The 16808-nt window shown below is 46.4% G+C and overlaps 1 protein-coding gene across 7 annotated transcripts in view; it reads left to right on the top strand.

Moving 5' to 3' along the window:
* DCTD (dCMP deaminase) overlaps positions 1–16808 on the top strand; it is a 56728-nt gene that overhangs the window by 10173 nt on the left and 29747 nt on the right. For 5 of the 7 annotated variants that reach the window (XM_045552457.1, XM_045552459.1, XM_045552460.1 and 2 more), the window contains exons 4-6: positions 10509–10625; positions 11975–12071; positions 13676–13750. In XM_045552457.1, the coding sequence (XP_045408413.1) occupies positions 10509–10625; positions 11975–12071; positions 13676–13750 (289 nt within the window). Of the gene's footprint in view, positions 1–10508; positions 10626–11974; positions 12072–12464; positions 12530–13675; positions 15002–16808 lie in introns of those variants that run through there. The other 2 variants (XM_045552456.1, XM_045552454.1) reach the window with 2 other exon arrangements.

A 16808-nucleotide genomic window follows, 5' to 3' on the forward strand; every position in this document is an offset into this window, starting at 1 on the left:
CTGGGGTGAGAAGAGCATTCCAAGCAGAGAGATTGCTTGGGTGAAGGCCCTTGGATGGGAAAGTGCTTGCAGTGACTGCAAGAAAAGACGTCGGGTCAAGCCTAGTGGGTAAGGGGTGGAGTGGCAGGGTGTGGTTGAGGGCCTTGTAGGTTCAGGAGTTTGGATCTAAAAGATTGCTTTTGTTGTGCTATGGACAGAATGTTTGTGTCCTCCCAAAATTCATGTTGAAATCCTAACCCCAAGGTAATGGCATTAGGAGGTGGGGCCTGAAGGTTCTTAGGCCTCATGAATGGGACTAGTGCCCTCATAAAAGGGGCCTCAGGGGGCTGGTTTGCCCCTTTTACAATGTAATAAGCCATCACCTTGATCTTGGACTTCCCAGCCTCTAGAACTGTAAGAAATAAATTTCTATTGTTTAGAAGCTACTGGTTTACAGTATTTTGTTAAGAATAGTCCAAGAAGACTAGAACAGGTTGTGTGTGTGAACTGGATTGTTCCAGACAAGAGTGGAAACAGGGACAGCAACCATGAGGCCTTCAGGTAGGTGGCTGAGGGGCCTCCCAGGGTGGGGGTGCTGGGGTTGGGGGGACGTGGCTGGATATAAGGTATCTTTTGGGGGTGGCATCAGGAGGGTGGGGTGGCTTAGGCTGGGAGAGGGAGACTGACTCCCCCGAACAGTTCTGGCCACAGCAGCCAGATGGGCACACTGAGGTGGAGGAGATTAAAGGAGAAGCGAGGTTTGGAGGTTTGGGGAAGATCAAGGAAGATTTGGACACTTGTAGTTTGAGCTGCCTGTGAGAGTTCCCAGTAAAGGCGTCAGGTGGGCATATGAGTGGGGAGAAATCCAGGCTGGCGACGTCAGTACAGGTATGTTTGACGTTTGGATGCTGGAATGCCGTGGACGTGGGTGGAGGGTCAAGGCGTGTGTGCAGAGGCAGGAGGGGAAGGCCCTGGCCTGATCCCTGACGCTTCAGTGTTTAGAAGCTGGGCGCAGGAGGAAGGGCCTGGGAAGAAGGTGTCCTCAGGGAGCACCCGGAGCCGTGTTTGTAGAAGGGGTATGATCTGTGCCAGAGGCGAGGTCTAAGGTTAAAACTGTCCGTGGGGCTCAGCAACATGGAGGTTGTTGCTGACATTGGCAGGAGCGGTTTCAGGGGAGCGGTGGGGTTGGAAGCCGGGGTGGAGCCAGGTGAAGGAAGAACAGGAAGTGAGGAAATGGGGACAGCATTATTTAGATGCAGTTTTGAGATGTGTGGCTGTGAAGAGAGCAGAAGGCTGGGGTGGTGGCTCGAACTGAGATGGGGCCAAGAGAAAGGTTTAGGTTGTTTGTAAGATGGGAGAACCTAGGTTTTGGTTTTTTTCTTCTTTGTGGTAGACATTTGCTGATGGGAATAGTCGAGAGAGAGAGAGAGAGAGAGAGAGAGAGAGAGAGAGAGAGAGATAGAGGAAGGTGGGCATATGAGTGGGGAGAAATCCAGGAAGGGAGAGAGGCAGGGTGTTGGAGGATGTGTGGGGACGGCCCCAAGCACACTGGTTGGTAACGGGAAGGACTAAGTGGCGCTGACAGCACACACAGGCTGGTGACGGTGGCCGTGGGTGTGGTAAATGACCGCATTTCCATGGAGCTGTGGCTGAGCCGAGAGAGCAGGAGCAGCCTGGGTGCTGGGAGGCAGGAGGAGGATTGCTGGAGGTGGGAGAGGGGCTGCCAGGGAGCAGCGTCCTAGGAATGTAGGGCAGTGGCAGGCTCTGCATCTTATCTGAGAACCCGGGGTTCGGGTGGTTAATCCCCACTTTCTGCAGGCTGAAACAGGATCAGTGCGTTGCCCGAGGCGGGCAGTGCGGAGCTGGGATTAATTAGAGCACTCATGTCCTGACTCCTCTTCCAGTGCTCAGTCCTGGTTCACCCTTTAAGAACTATTAACACAAGGAGGAAGCTTTTAAGCTTTATAATGTACATTTGCATTATAATACTGTCAACTGATGATTAGTGTTCTGTGTCTATTTGGTGCTTTTTTAATACATTTTAGGCTTCGCACACGTATTTCACATGAACAGTGGGAAGGGAGTTGGGCATGGCTTACCCATGGACGAAATGCAGCTATTTCCCTACCCTCCTCCTCCTGACCTGATTGTGTGCCCTTAGCACATAGGCAAGCAGTGTAATTAGAGTTCTGGGGGCTTTATTATCAATAATGGGAACCCCACAGTCAGAAATCTCTTTAGCCCTGAGCACTACCATTGGGGCTAAGTGGCTCCCCTGGGTGCTCTGCGCTGCTGCCAGCAGCTCTAGCAAGAGGCGGTGAGCAAGGGGGCAGAGGATGGGAGACAGAGTGGGAGAGAGAAGGCAATGGATGTTCTGTAGGCAGGCTCGGCCGGGCAGCCCGGGACTGCCTGGTCTCCGGCCAAAGCTGGACAGAGAGCGGGAAGCGCCAGCATTTATCAGGTGGGCCTGATCAAAGTCTTGCAGTGGTTCTGGGTGAGGCAGTTTTCTCTCCATGTCACATGACAGGGGGCTGGGGCTTAAGAAGAGGCCTAAAGTCATCAAACTAGTGGGGGGGGGCACCGTGTGAGGAGGTGGCTGAGTGGACGTGGTAAGGAGGGAAGCTTAGGGGACAGGCAGAGCTGGCGGTGGCCCCAAGAACTGGGGCTGCACGGTTCCAGGAGTGGAGACAGGAGTTCACGCTGGTGGCCTGGGGATGGGGCATCCTGGGGCCGGTGTCCACGTGGAGCATGGCTTCCTCATCCCTTCTTCCCAGGCCTGGCCAGAATTCCTTGTTGCCATTGTTTTCTTCTAGCAGAGACCTTTTCTCTGGGCACAGGGAAGATTCCAGACATTTTCCAGGCATGGGGCTGGCTTTCTCTGCACACATGAACTTCACTGTGTTGGCTCTTGAGTGGGACGTGGCGGAGGCCTCAGTTCCTCTATCTTCTGAGTAGAAAGGCCTCTAGCTGTGTGTAGGGCAGGGCTGGGGGCACGCGTTGTTGATTGGTGGGGACGCACTCAGGTGAGGCAGCAGTGCTGTCACCTGTCATCTCTGTGCAGGAAGACCCCGTTCCCGTCATCATCCGAGGACCAGCTAGGGTTGAGGCTGTCCGCCCTGACTGCTGGTCCAAAGGCTGCATTTGCATAGGTCTCTCTAGTTCACAGAGCTTTTCCAACCATGTCCCTCCGTTGCCCCTCACGTGACCCTCTGAGATGGGAAGGGGAGGGTGTCTTTGTGTAGACAAATCCCGGGGTTTAAACCCCTTTGTTCTGAAAAGGCATTCGTAATCCAAATACATTTTTCTACAGAAATAACATTATCTGAAGATTCAATTCCCCTTCTACCTTTGAGCAGTGCATTTAACCCCTCATTGTCTGAATTTTCTCAGCACTTCCTCGGTAGTCGTTTTCTAGTGCTCGCGGCTGCGCTCGGTCTGGTTGTTTCCGTGCTTGGGTACCTCCGGCCCGGCTGGCGGGAGCTCTGCAGGGACGGGACCCCCTGCTACCTGTGGCCTGGCATCCAGCTCTTTGAGCGCCCGCAGGCAGTGTTTGCAACTAGAACTTACCAAACCATACATGGAAAACTCTGGAAGTTTTAACTGTTTTCTCTCCCTGCTGCAGCCCAGTAGTATGAAGGGCTGCTCCTCTGGCTGGGCCGGGCTCTGGGGAGGGGGCGGGCGCAGGGCTGAGCAGAGCAGCCCGGCCGACTGTGCCCATTTCGTGGTCACCTTGGAGAGCTGATGCATCTGTTGATTTCCACGTTGGCTCTCCCTTCCCACCTCCACCTGTATTTCACGTGAAAACCCTGGTCATTAACCAGGTTGCTACTTCACAGATCTGGAAACCAGATGTGGTAGAGAAAGGGTAGATGAGTGGCATTGTTGGGGACCACATTCCAGCAATGTTTGCTTTAGACCTGGGGGTAGCCGTAATCGTGGCCACTTTATAACCTCTTGGGGGAGGGGTGGGCTGAGGGGCTTGAATTTAGAGGCTCTTCTATTAAATTATTGACTTGAAGGAGAGGTGCTCTGGAGGCTGGCAGTGACATATGAGGCCCTGTCAGGACATCTTTCAATAATTAAGAAACAAGTAGTTGAAATTCCATTTTAGTTCCAGAAGCCGTGAGACAGTTCCTTAAATGGATCTGTTAGGGGAGTGAGTCGTGCCCCACCCCGCAGCGGAAGTTTCCATCAGGCCTCCGCTGGCAGCGAGTGCCCGTGCCCTGAGAGGTGTGCCCAGGTTTAGCGACTCTGCACCGATAGGGCTCCAGAAGTAAGAATACTCAGGCCCCATTTCAAGAAGTAATGACAAAAAGCTTTGTCATCAGAGTGGAAATGGAATATCTTGTAAATTAACATTGAGTTGTTTTTTAAGATGCACAGGTTAACCTTGAACTTGGGTACCCCATTTCATGTCAATTGTTAATTGCAGGGGGAACCCCGTAGAAAGGATAGAAGGTGATGGTTCCCACCTTTTCATCCCAAAAGGCCAGGAGCTCTTGAGTCCTGACCCCTGGCTTGTCAGTGAACGGAACTGTCTGTGCTCTGGACGCCCCAGCCCTGGCTGGTGCAGAAGGGGGTGCAGGTCTGCTCTCAGCAGCGGCAGGTGCTCTGTGCGTGGCCCTCTGACCCCGACCCTAACAAGAGCTGCCATGCCATCCTGCCTGCCTCCGCAGTCAGCCTTGGCAGCACACCCCTCAAGTCTGAGGAAGTTGTTTTCTTCAAGGAAAATCCCTACCACAAAAAATGAAGATTTTTAAATAATCTGGAGAGTTTCTTTGACTGGAATAGGAACTTTGTTTTCCTGACTCCGAATTTTATCAGGCCCCATATTTCCTGTCATGTCTTAATAGCAGATGAAGATCAGTTGAGGGTAGAGTAACACTATTACTGCTAAATTATTTGTGTAGCAGTTAGAATTTGTTTAGCATTATTCAGGGATTTTTTAAAAACGTATTTGAGTAACCGTAATAATGCTGGTGTCTAAAATAGAGACTCAATTAGTCTTATATCAAAAGAGATGAAAGTCAAATCTATAAAATGTTGAATCTCTTAAATCTAACCAAGGATGGAATATATCCTGTTAATTTGTCAAACTTCTAGAGAACCGCCTACATGAGACAGTAAGGATTAATCAAGCCCTAGTAAGAGAGAATTTGAAAAATACAGTTTTCTAATTATACAATCTCTTCTCAGTGGTCCAAGGTTAATGCAGTTCTGAATTCTGACAGTTAGTAATAGAAAAGAAAAAAAAAACGCCAAAGCATATGAATTGTCTTATAATTACCTGAAACAGAGGTTCTCCTCTGGCAATCAAGAACTTAATAAGCTTTAATCTGATATTTTCGGCATTCGATAGTTTTCCTTTTAAACTATGTTGGGAATAATTGGAGGGTTTTGTGTCACTCTCTGTGCTTATCAAATATACTTGTAGTATTTGAGATTTCTTTTGCTTATTGCTTAGCCATAGATGTGTAATTTAGGTAGTTGAAAATTGTATCTTTTTTGACAATTTAACTTATGACTATTTCCTAGGTACTATATGTCTTTGGAATACTTAGTCCTTATTCCTACTGTGAATATAAAAACCGTGCTCAAAACTAACAGCTAACTCCTTGGTTGATTTTTGCATTCAGGTATATTTGTGGCTCTTGCTGCAGTTCTTAGGCAATACAATAAAAATGTTAAATTAACACTAGAGAATGGGAAGTTTATTCTGTAGTTTGTTGCTGTCAGATAATCTGTGGAATGTTTACTGTACAGGTTGAAAATCCCAAGTCCGGAAATTTGAATTTCAAAATGTTCCAAAATCTACAACTTTTTTGAGTGCTAACATGACATTCAGTGGAAATACTCCTTGAAGCATTTTGGATTTTGGATTTTTGGATTGGGGATGCTCAACTGTTAAGTATAATGCAAATATTCCAAAATCCAAAAAAATCTGAAATCCAGAACACTTCTGGTCCCAAGCATATTTTGGATAAGGGTTTCTCAACCTGTCGTGAGAAAAGGTGCAGAGAAGCCCCAGACCAGTGGAGAGAAGACCTGGGAGAAGATGGGAAATTGGGCTAGATGTGTAGAGATGTCAGGGTTTTACAGATAGATCTGGTATCTGAGATCTGTGAATAGATGAATTCTTACAGTTGATGACTATAGGAGGAAAAGCGAAGACTAGGATTCAAATTTGGGGAAGGGCCCAGAAAGGCAGGAGAAAGAAAAGGACTCACAGAAAAGTAGATGGCCAACACCAAGGGTGGGGTGGTCCTGGGGGCCTTAGAGGGGAGAGTAGTCCAGTGATCAAGTCCAAGACAGCAGGGGAATCTGAAAGTTGCAACCAAACAGAGATTTTGGTTTTTGGTAATGATAGGGCCATCCAGTGGCATGTGGGAGGCGCTCTTACCAGCCAGCTGTGCACAGCTCTTCCCAGCTTTGTGTCACATTGGAGCTTGAGATTGGCCATGTGGGAATATCTACACCACAGAAATTGGCAGATGCTGCAAATGAGGGCTTTAAAAAAAAATTAGTTATAAACATTTATCAGCATATTACAGAGGTCAGTAGGTTTCCATAGAGTAGTGATTCTCAAACTATACGTGGTGACCCAGCATAGGTTACACTTGAAGCACACACACCTGAAGCAGTTGTTAGGAACAGTACTTAACCTTGCATGTGAGATGCATTCTGATCTCTACTCTTCCCTTCTTATCTATTTCATTAAAAAAGAAAAAGAAAAAAGCTGGTATAACTCACTGAACTGGTTGCATGACCTACAGCTTGAAGACCAGTGTTTTAGAGAAAACTAGAAGTTATATAAATGCATTGTAATGTCAAGACAATTATTTTAAAAATTAGAATAGCAGTTGTAGACAGGATGATTTCATCTTGAAAGGAAGAAGAAAAGAGACCTAAAAGGCTGAAAAGATGACCTTTTCAGAATGGGGACTAAGTACGTGCTTAAAGGAGAAGAAAGATGGAGCAGAGAGAAGCCGGGGCCTCAGAAGTGGGGCCTGCGGTGGGCGCCTGGAGGGCAGGCTCGTGTTCTGTTAGTCAGAGCTTGCTTTGGAGGTCAGCCGCTCTGGAGTGCTGAGGAATTAAACTGGAAGACTTAGGAAAAAGCAAAAAATCAGATGCACTTGGTATTTTTTAAATTGCTTTATTTATTTAGTTGGAAATGCACTCTCTCAGAGCCCGTGTTCTCCCGTGCACTGAAAGAGCACTCTTGCACCTTGTCCTGAGCTTCTAAGCGCCAGACTGGGCCCTGAACCCTGGTGCTGCCCCCGTGGCAAAGCTTTTCCTCCATGCCTGCCTGCACGGGTGGAGAGGACAGTGGAAGATGCCCCGCCTTGTTGTGGTCTGGCTAGCCGGGTCCTGCGTGCTCTTCGTGGCCTGGAGCAGATTTGGCAGTTAGCTGGTGATCAGTGTAGAGGGCCAGTCCGAGTAAAACGAGCCCCCAAACTCCACTCTGACCAAAAGGGCGGTCGTCGAGTTAGTCTGCCCAGCTTCCTCCTTGAGGACAGTCTAGGGGCGAGGCCTGATGGAGGAGAGCCTCCTTACATGGAACAAACCCGAGGGACGTGCAGGGCAGCTCTGGCGGGATGGAGGGCCAGAGCTGCAGGGGCTTGGAGATCCTGGACCTACGAGGCAAGTGTCAGGCCAGAAAGGTGAAGCCATGGACAGACAGCGCCCAGGGAGGTCCACGGTGAGAACAAGTGGGCTGGCCCAGGCCAAGGTGGCGAGAGCTCCTCTGGGTTGGAATTTCTCCCCTTGGCCCCTTAGGTGTGGCCCAGGCAAGCTGTTATTCAGAGAGGGTTTGGTGGGCTAAGGGGACCGCGGGGAAGGAAGTCGGTGTTGGCCGTGTATGCAGCTGAAAGGGTGCAGGAACCAGCGAGAAAAACTAGGGTGGAGTTGACCTTAATGCTCTAGACTGAACACTTGAGTTTTGTTTTCGTCATTGTCTGGTTTTTGAATTTGTGGGATAGTGGATTGTGGACTGTTCCTTTTAAAAGTCTCGTGTATGCCTGACACTCTGTTCCTATTGCCCGGCAGACTTCATCTTTTTTTAACAAGAAGCTTTATATTTTTCATCTTGAGATTTCTTAGTAAGGAGAGAAGAAGTCTGTTTATAATCACGTGTGTTATTTCTATAAATCACCCTTTATACACAGGAATGTCAGATGCTGCCCAAGAGAATCTATTTCATATGGTAATTTTCACTAATGAATCCAGACCTATAATGTTAAATTTTGCCCCAGACTGCCTCCAGTGAATTAGAGGAAGATGGTTGCAGTCAATGTGAGAATTCTTAGAGATACAAAAGAGGATGCCAGAATAGTGTTTCATAACAGCTTCAGAGACTCTGCAGTTCTGAATACTAATACCAACACCATCAAAAAATATTTATTAGATGGGAAAGCATATTTTTGATATTTGAATTTAGGAAGACTTTTAGTATTTTCCAACATCACCATCAATAATTGGAATCTGCATTTCCTCCTTTATTCATTCAATAAATATTTAACACCCCTATTATGTTCATGGCCTGGCATTAGACTCTGGGGGAGTTACAAAGAACCTAGAAGGCTGGGCTCTGCCCTCCAGGGGGAAATAAAAGAAACAATTACATCTAATTGTTTTTAACCCTGAACAGCTTTAATCCCAGCTTCCGAACATCTTAGTCACCAGGGAAGAAGGGGCCAGGGAGCCTCTCCAAGGCCAGTGCCACACGGCGTGGCCAGGCGCCCTTGTCCCCCTCTCTTCTCTCCCGGCTGTGCCTTCACAGCGTATTAGACCTGTTGGTCTCAGGGGTGCGGCTAAGGTCCCTCTGTGGCCAGTGAGGATTATTCTCTGATGGGCTGTGATCTGATTAAGCACAGATCATTTGTCTCTTTAGATTTTCCTGCAATGCCAGAAGAGACTGCTCATTTTTACACAGGACTAAGACCTCCTAAAACATGGTATTCATAGACTAAAACTGAGTAATTACTAACATTTCCTGAGAGAGCTTTTAGTCAGCTTTCTGCCTACGAAATTACAGACCTTGTGCAGGGGATGTGTACTTATAGATAGTTGCATTTCCACCCAAAAATGGGAGGCTGGCTGAGGAAGGCAGGCTGAGGTCTTCATCTGTCTGACCGAGGACAGGTGCTCAATAAATGTGCATTGACTAAGCCAGTGAGTCCAGTCTGAAATGTATGAGAGCCACGAGTTTAGGCCACTGTTCGTTTAAGGCCTCAAAACTCCCAGAAGAAGGTGTTAACTACAGAAGGTTGGTGGGTTGGAGAGGGCAGGGGAGACCCTTGAAGATCTCCATATTTCTATTCTAGGCGTTTTGTATGATGTGGACCACGGTTAGATAGTCATTCATTCGTTTGTTCAACAAACATTTATTTTAGCCGTTGTGCACATAGCACGTGCGTAGCATGTGGGGATACCGGAAGAGCCCAGAGGCGGTGCTTCTTGAACTTGTGTGCATGTTAGAGTCGTCTGGGGAATCTCTTAAACATTCCCAGTCCTGGGCCATAGCCCAGACCATCCACTTTCCAGGCGTGGGGCACAGATAATCAGTATTAATATTTTGGAAGCTCCAACGGGGTATTCCAATGTACAGACAAGTGTGTGAGTCATTGCTGTAGCAGTTTATAATACAGATTTCGATAACACACCCAGAAAATTCAGGAACGATACAAGATGGCCATACGGAAACCCCACAGAGCAGAGTGAGGGATTCAAACCCAAACCTGTGAGCACTACTCCTTGCTGCTGGAGGGGGAATACTGCCTGTGGAATAGAGGCGGGAACATCTACCCCAGCGGAGCCTGGGAAATGGGTCAGTGTTGACAGATTCAGGAGAGAGAGGAAGGTGCTCCCTTTGACTTTGAACTCAGGCAAGTCGGGGGGTGACCCCAGATCATCATTTTGGGATCGTTGGTAAAATGGGCCAATATATCAAAAATTTGACTCTTCCTTGCCATTAAGTGGATGCATGTTTTTCTTACACAAGACAAACTGCAGGCCATCACCTGGCATTTTTTCTTGTGTGTATGTGGGCCCAGAATGATGATGTGAAGTGGATCCTTCCGGATGGAAATGCTCAGCTGCTTCACTTCTTGATTCTCCTGCTCTTAAAATTGCTCCCTGCCCTCTTAACAGCCACAGTGAATGTCCCTGTGTGTGCATATCAACACACAAATGAGCCATTTTATGTGGGCAATTCAACACCCCAGGGTCTTGTGGAGCGCTGAGCTATAGCTGGTGCCGGGTGGGTGAAAGCACTTGACCTCGGCCCCTCTGGCTGCTCCAGGTGCTTACGGACGGGGCTGCTGCGCCAGCGGCTTGGCGGCTAATCGCCAGCCCGGGCAGGCCACGTGGGTCTCCTTTGGTAGTCTCAGTACTTGATGTTTCTAATCAATTTTTTTTATTAAGTCTGTTATATGTTATTTCAGAGAGGGGGAATGAAATGCTTTAACACGTAGTAAATTCTTCATGAGCTGCAGCCTGAGTTTTCCCTTCTTTCTCTTTCAAACCCACAGTGTGCCACGCCGAGCTGAATGCCATCATGAACAAAAATTCGGCCGACGTGAAAGGCTGTAGTATGTATGTCGCCTTGTTCCCGTGTAATGAGTGTGCTAAGCTCATCATCCAGGCAGGTAGGAACCGGCCTTTGTGTGTGTCACATTTGCAGTGCTGCCTGCTCTTCAGTAGCTCTTTGCAGATGTGTTTGATCTTAAATTGCTATTGTTTAGATCTAAATTAATTGCACTATCAACTTTGCAAGATATTTCCCGTGTTTTGTTTTTGAATGGTGCCAGGTATTTTAAGACTAATTGCATCCTCTGTGATTCTTAGCATGTTTTTAATTTAGTTTGCAACTTCTTAAACTGCAAGCTGCCAAAAAACAACACAGGCATTGCATATAATTACTGTCAATTTACTATTCTCTGACATATTGTGCATAGATTAGGGGGGAGGGAGAGAAATGAACTTCTGTCAGAAACAAGGTCAGCTGGGAGTCTGTGTATGAAATTTTAATTTGTATCTAATACGTGGTAGATATTTGAGTATCTAAACATATCTTTGCATATAAATGTCATAAGACTCAAATGGTGTACTGCTTTAAGTTTTTCTTATATTACAGTTACCATAAATCTATACCATTGTATTCTGAATATTTTACCTTTTTCAAACTGTCATATCTAAGATTCAGCTACACTTTATCTCTGTAAAACTCTCGGCTTGAGATTTAAAGACTTAGCATGTTTAGCCAGATGTGTGGTTTAAAGGGGCTGTTTATCACGAGCCCCTGGATCTCAGAGCAGAAGAGGTCTGCTGGTACCAACCCAAAAGCCGCAGTCAGGGAAGAGTGTGAGCTCCCTCCCCGTCGTTGCCGCAAAATCCTTAGGAAAGTTTCCTCACCGGCCTCGGCCTCGGGTGTGAAGCAGAGGCAGGTGCATGGGAAGAACAGTGTGTGCTCCGCACGGCCAGCCTCCCAGTCCCCTCCGAGGCTGGTGGAGCAGCCCTCAGTGCAGGGCCCTCAGACTCCTGGCTCCCCAGTTAGCTCTGCCTGGTGAGCTCAGGCAAGGAAAACAGACCTGCTCTCCGTAGCTGCTCTTGGACGCACGTGGTACTTGCCTCTTGGTTTGCCAGCACCCTCCACTCCCCTCGCTAGCTTCTTGAGTTAAGCGTAGTTGCCTCATGAATAGAGTATTTAATTACCTGTAGTAAAGAAAATTTGTTAATTGGATCAAAGCTTGACTACTTGTTTTCCCTTTGCATTTGTCAAAGATCCATAAAGACTGGAGGGGAGGCTAACTCTGATCCACCCTCTGCTGTATTAGGAAGTGGCAGATATGTATATTTCAGTGACTGGACGTTGTCTGCAGGCTCGCTCGGAAAAGGTCATTAATCATAGACGGTGCGAGGGCTCCATCTGCTTCTGCATGTCGTTGCAGTATCTGTATGTGCATGTACTAAGGAGACTTCCCTGTTACCTTTTAAGGTATTAAAGAAGTTATTTTCATGTCGGATAAATACCATGATAGTGATGAGACAAAAGCGGCGAGGCTGCTGTTTAATATGGCTGGGGTGACGTTCAGGTGAGTAGGGAGAACCTGGGGAGGGTGGTGTGATGTGCTGATGAAGAGACTTATTTGACCTTGGCTGATGTTTAGTTTCTCCTCTGGCACCTGACTTCCACGCTTGGAAGTGTCTTTAGAAAGGTAGGAGCATAAAAATCTAAAAATTATTTTAGGGGGGAGATTTTTAAGAGCAATGACAGGAGTATCTGAAGACAATTTGTTTAACGATTATACTTAGTGACTTTCCAGGGCTTAAACTAATTATTCAAGTAGCGAGAAATTTAAAAATTCACATGTTTTATAATAGTAACACCAAACCTTTGTAAATTTTGCAAATGTAACAACTCTGACATAGAAAATTTAGGCTGAAAGTAACCTGCCAGGTTGAAACACCATGAATTCTTTTTACAGCAACATTTTGAGATTTGAAGTCTTTTGGATTTTTATGATTATGTTTGCTGAGCAAAGATTGTGAGGTATGTTTTACTTGCAAGTAAGTTCAACCACCTTTGATTCATGGTGGAAAATTTCTCTGGGACAGTGCAGGTTTACAGAGTTTTATGGTATTCATGGTGAGCAACAGTGGGGCTGTCACGACAGGGGCACTGCTGGCCCCTGTGCTAGTCATTAGGGAGACAGGTTATGCAGACCCATCTCCTGAATGCCACTGTAGTACCTTATGAGACTTTAAATCCAGGTTATTTACATACTCTCTTGTTTACTGATTCTTAAAAAAATATATATTTAGTCTCCAAATATTTTGTTTATAATTTTTGTAGAGGTAACCAGTAAGTAGTTAATGAGGGCCAGGCTCAGTGACTATAATCCCAGCACTTTGGGAGGCTGAGGCAGGAGGATCGCTTGAGTCCAGGAGTTTGAGACCAGCCTTGGCAACATAGCAAGACCCTGTTGCTACAAAAAATTTTTTTAAATTAGCCAGTTAGCCGGGCATGATGGTGTGTACCAGTAGCCTCAGCTGCTTGAGAGGCTGAGGCAGGAGGATGGCTTGAGTCTAGAAGTTTGAGGTTCCACTGAGCTGTGATGCCATTGCACTCTAGCCTGAATGACAGCGAGATCCTGTCTGTAAGAAAAAAAAGGAAAAAGAAAAAAAAGTTAATGAGTAAAAAAATATAGTTGGTTTATTTTACATTTGGATTCTTAGAACATAATTTCAACAATTACTCCTCATTAAAGCTAGTTGTTTTTTGCTATGTATAAGAGGCAAAAGAAAATTTCCTGTTTTTTACATTAGTGTAACTCCAAGTTGGCTGCAGAAATTTCCTAGAAAATGAGATAAATCTGATGGGAAAACTAGTAATCGGATATCATGTTGTGCAGCTAACTTGTTAGAAATCCTTTGACTCCCTGATAATTCGTGAAACTCAGGTAGCTGAAGAACATACAAACCACGCCACCCCATGCATCTCTTTTTGTCTTGTCTCTTCTGCTCCGTGTCTCTCCCGGTATGGTGTGGTGTAATTGGCTCCCATAGAGATAAAATATCAAGCAAATCCCAGGACATTTATTTCTCCACATAGAAAATATAAGTTAAGCCAAAGTAAACAAATTGCTTTAACTACTCACCAGATAATACCTTTCTATATTTTGTTTTTTATGTTTAGGAAATTCACACCGAAGTGCAGCAAGATTGTCATTGACTTTGATTCAATTAACAGCAGAGCGAGTCAGAAGCTTCAGTGAGTTACATCTCATTAAATCTCCAGAAGATTGGGATTATCCTCTTCTAAGAAGCTGCTAATGCCTTTCATCTTGAAGTTACACATAACTTTTTAATAGCCAGTGCAGCAAAAGTAGACATCTAAAGAATATAAAGCCTCAAATCTTCCTTACTGTGTCTCCTGTCACATGGAATCCCCATCTGTCTGAACTATTGATTTAGGGTTTAAAATAAGGGAACCTGTCGGTGGCCTAGAGCAAGGGTGCCTGCCCCTCGTGTCCCGGCTCGTGGGATGCTGGTGGCGCTGCAGAGGGGCCCCAGCTGTCTGTCATCCGCCGCATTCCAGCAGCCGCTCTTGGCTACTGCATGTGCTGGAAGGACAAATAAAGAATTGTTGTTGTGTTCTTAGCGGGGATGAGCAGACACACTGATTTGAACATCTGGCCCAAATGAAGCATGACATGTAGTGCCCTTGGAAAAAAATTAGGACTCAGTGACGATATTAATGTATTTGCTGCAGAGAGTTGAGAGAAGCCCCCACCTACCCACCCTGAAAACCGAGATAGTGTGGCACATCTATAATGACAGATGATGAGCATAACAGAACCAGGGCCATTTCCTCTGTCCCTGCTGTCCTGCTGTACACAGGGTGGTGGCACATTAGTCCTTTGGGGGTGAGGACCCCTGCTGTTTTGGCTTATTTTTGGTTTGTTGGTCACGTGGAGACCCTGCGTCTATCTGAATAATGAGTTGTTCCCAGAGCAGACAGCCTGTCTCCCTTGGTGCCCCAAGACCACACTCTGCTGTGGTGGCAGCTGGGGTTGTGTGGCTGGGAGGGGTCTGTCACGTGGACCTCGTTGCCTTTCCTCTGAATGCCAACATGGTTCATTTCCAAGGCAGCTCTGCAACCAAGAATCAATTAATTCCTGTCCTGTAAGTGAATTGTGAGAAATTCCGCCCACTTGGAGGCAGTGGATTGCGGAGCTGTTGGTGGCTGGAGCTCGTTTGTGCTCCTGGTGCCATGCTGTCAGCCGCACAGATACGGCTTTCCTCACCACTGCAGTCGGACGTGGGGCCCAGCCCTTTGTCTTTAATCTCGTCTAATTGTTATTAAACACGCTCAGTACCTTTGTTGAGAAAGTTTATTACCTTTTTTAAGTGCTCTTATATTTTCATGAGTTTTTATTTTGTCTCCGAGGTTCTGTACTCCACATTCTAGGGCATTTTGTAATTTGGCTCCGTCCTAATATTAAAATCTTATTAAAGTCTACCCCCACTGAAGCATGTTCATTTTTATGTTGTTACAGTTATATGGTTAACTCTTGTGTCCTTTATGTATTGTCTGTGAAGTACATTACGTATGTTTTAATGCTCAAAGAACAATTTGAGATGCTAAAGCTGTGTGCTTGCCCAGGGCTGGGGGGTGGTGCTTCGTTATGGGCCAGATTTAAGATGCTGAGAAAGGCTCTTACCCCTCTCTGTGTGCCCTGTGTGTGGTGTCAGGGGGGCCATCTGGTGGGTCCCGGGCCTCCGCCCTCCCGGAAGGCTTCAGTCCCGAGTTCTGTCTTCTGCTGACCTCTCATTGTGCTGTCTTTCCTTCTTCTTTAGAGACAGGGTCTCGCTATGTTGCCTAGGCTGGATTCGAACTCCCGGGCTCAAGCGATCCTCCTGCCTCATCCTCACGAGTAGCTGGGACTACAGGTGCGCACCACCACGCCTGGCTACCTTGTTCTCCTTCTAAATCTCTCTTCTCTTCTCTCCTTGATTTCTTTCTCTTTTCTCCTCCACACCCCTTACCCTCTGTTGTTTGTTTGTTTTTTTTCCCCAGAAGGTATATGGAAGAAAGAAGTCAGTAAAGCGACTTAAAGATAGAAAATAAAAGATTTTTATGGGTTGTGAGCCCTGTTAACAAAGAGCATGGAATTTTTGTCACATCACGTTTGTAAATATGTCCAGGGGCTGAAAGCCAGTAGAACATCGAAATTTTTAAAATTTTGATACTATCATATATTTTGTCTGGTTGTTACATTGAGTTTTAGTGAAAAAAAAATTTTTCCCCCTTTTTCCTCTTTGGGAGGAGGTTAACGGGGAAGTTCCACGCTAGGAGGCAAGTCCAGGTCTTGACAGTCTGTGGCTGGGGGAACAGTGGGGTGATGCTGTCGCTGGCGTGTGTACGGTTCCACCGATGATGCTGTCGCTGACCCTGACTTCCTGGTGACTGGAGTGTAAGTAATTGTGGCTTAGTTTCTGGGATCATGGCGAGAGTAGCAGAATTGTCCTGTCCAGAGATTCTGCAGACGTCAGTGTTCCAGTTAATAGAGGCTTGCTTTGAACGGTTGCCTTTGGGAGAAGCATTCCAGAAGGAAGGAGTCTGCGCAGTGTTTTGCCTGGCGGGCATTACTAGATAATTGTGGGGAAGGGAGACTGTATCTGAGAGAAGTGTTGCTGCCTGTCATGGCTAATAAATGACAATAAGGAAACCGTCTTTCACGGAACCCTTGGTAGAAGGACTACATTTAAAAGGCAAAATTTGTGAGTGAAATGATAGGAACTCCATTTCCTTGACACGTTTTATGCTTTTATTCCTTTTTTCTCTTTTAGCACTCTGTCATTGAAGACTTCTGAAGTCCGATCTAATATATTAGCCATCGTTTCCTAAATTAAAAATGAAGCAAAATAAGAGAACAAGCATAAAAACTGAGAAGAGCTCATGAATAAAAACATAGGCTTGTATGCCCAGTGATCGAAAGTTCTTGAGGGCCAGATATAATTTTTCCAGTATCCATATCTACCTGAGGATTAAAAATATTTCTGTTGGAGAACAGATTGTTGCAAGAAGGCAGTTTTCTTTTGGTGACACTGACAAGAAGTTTTAATATTTATAGTTCACTCTTTGTTGTTGCTGTTAAAGTAAGGGCACCCTAAAAATGGTAGTTTCCCCAAGTCATTAACCAGGAGGCCTGCCTTGGGGCTCAGTGGAAGGACCAGAACTCGAGGGGACGGTGCTCGCAAACTTACCTCCTGCCAGGGAGCCGTGATGACGAACCTTGCAGCACACCAGCTGTGGCAGTGCAGGC

The sequence above is a fragment of the Lemur catta genome, chromosome 5, assembly GCF_020740605.2.
Source record: "Lemur catta isolate mLemCat1 chromosome 5, mLemCat1.pri, whole genome shotgun sequence".
Lineage (NCBI taxonomy): Eukaryota > Metazoa > Chordata > Mammalia > Primates > Lemuridae > Lemur > Lemur catta.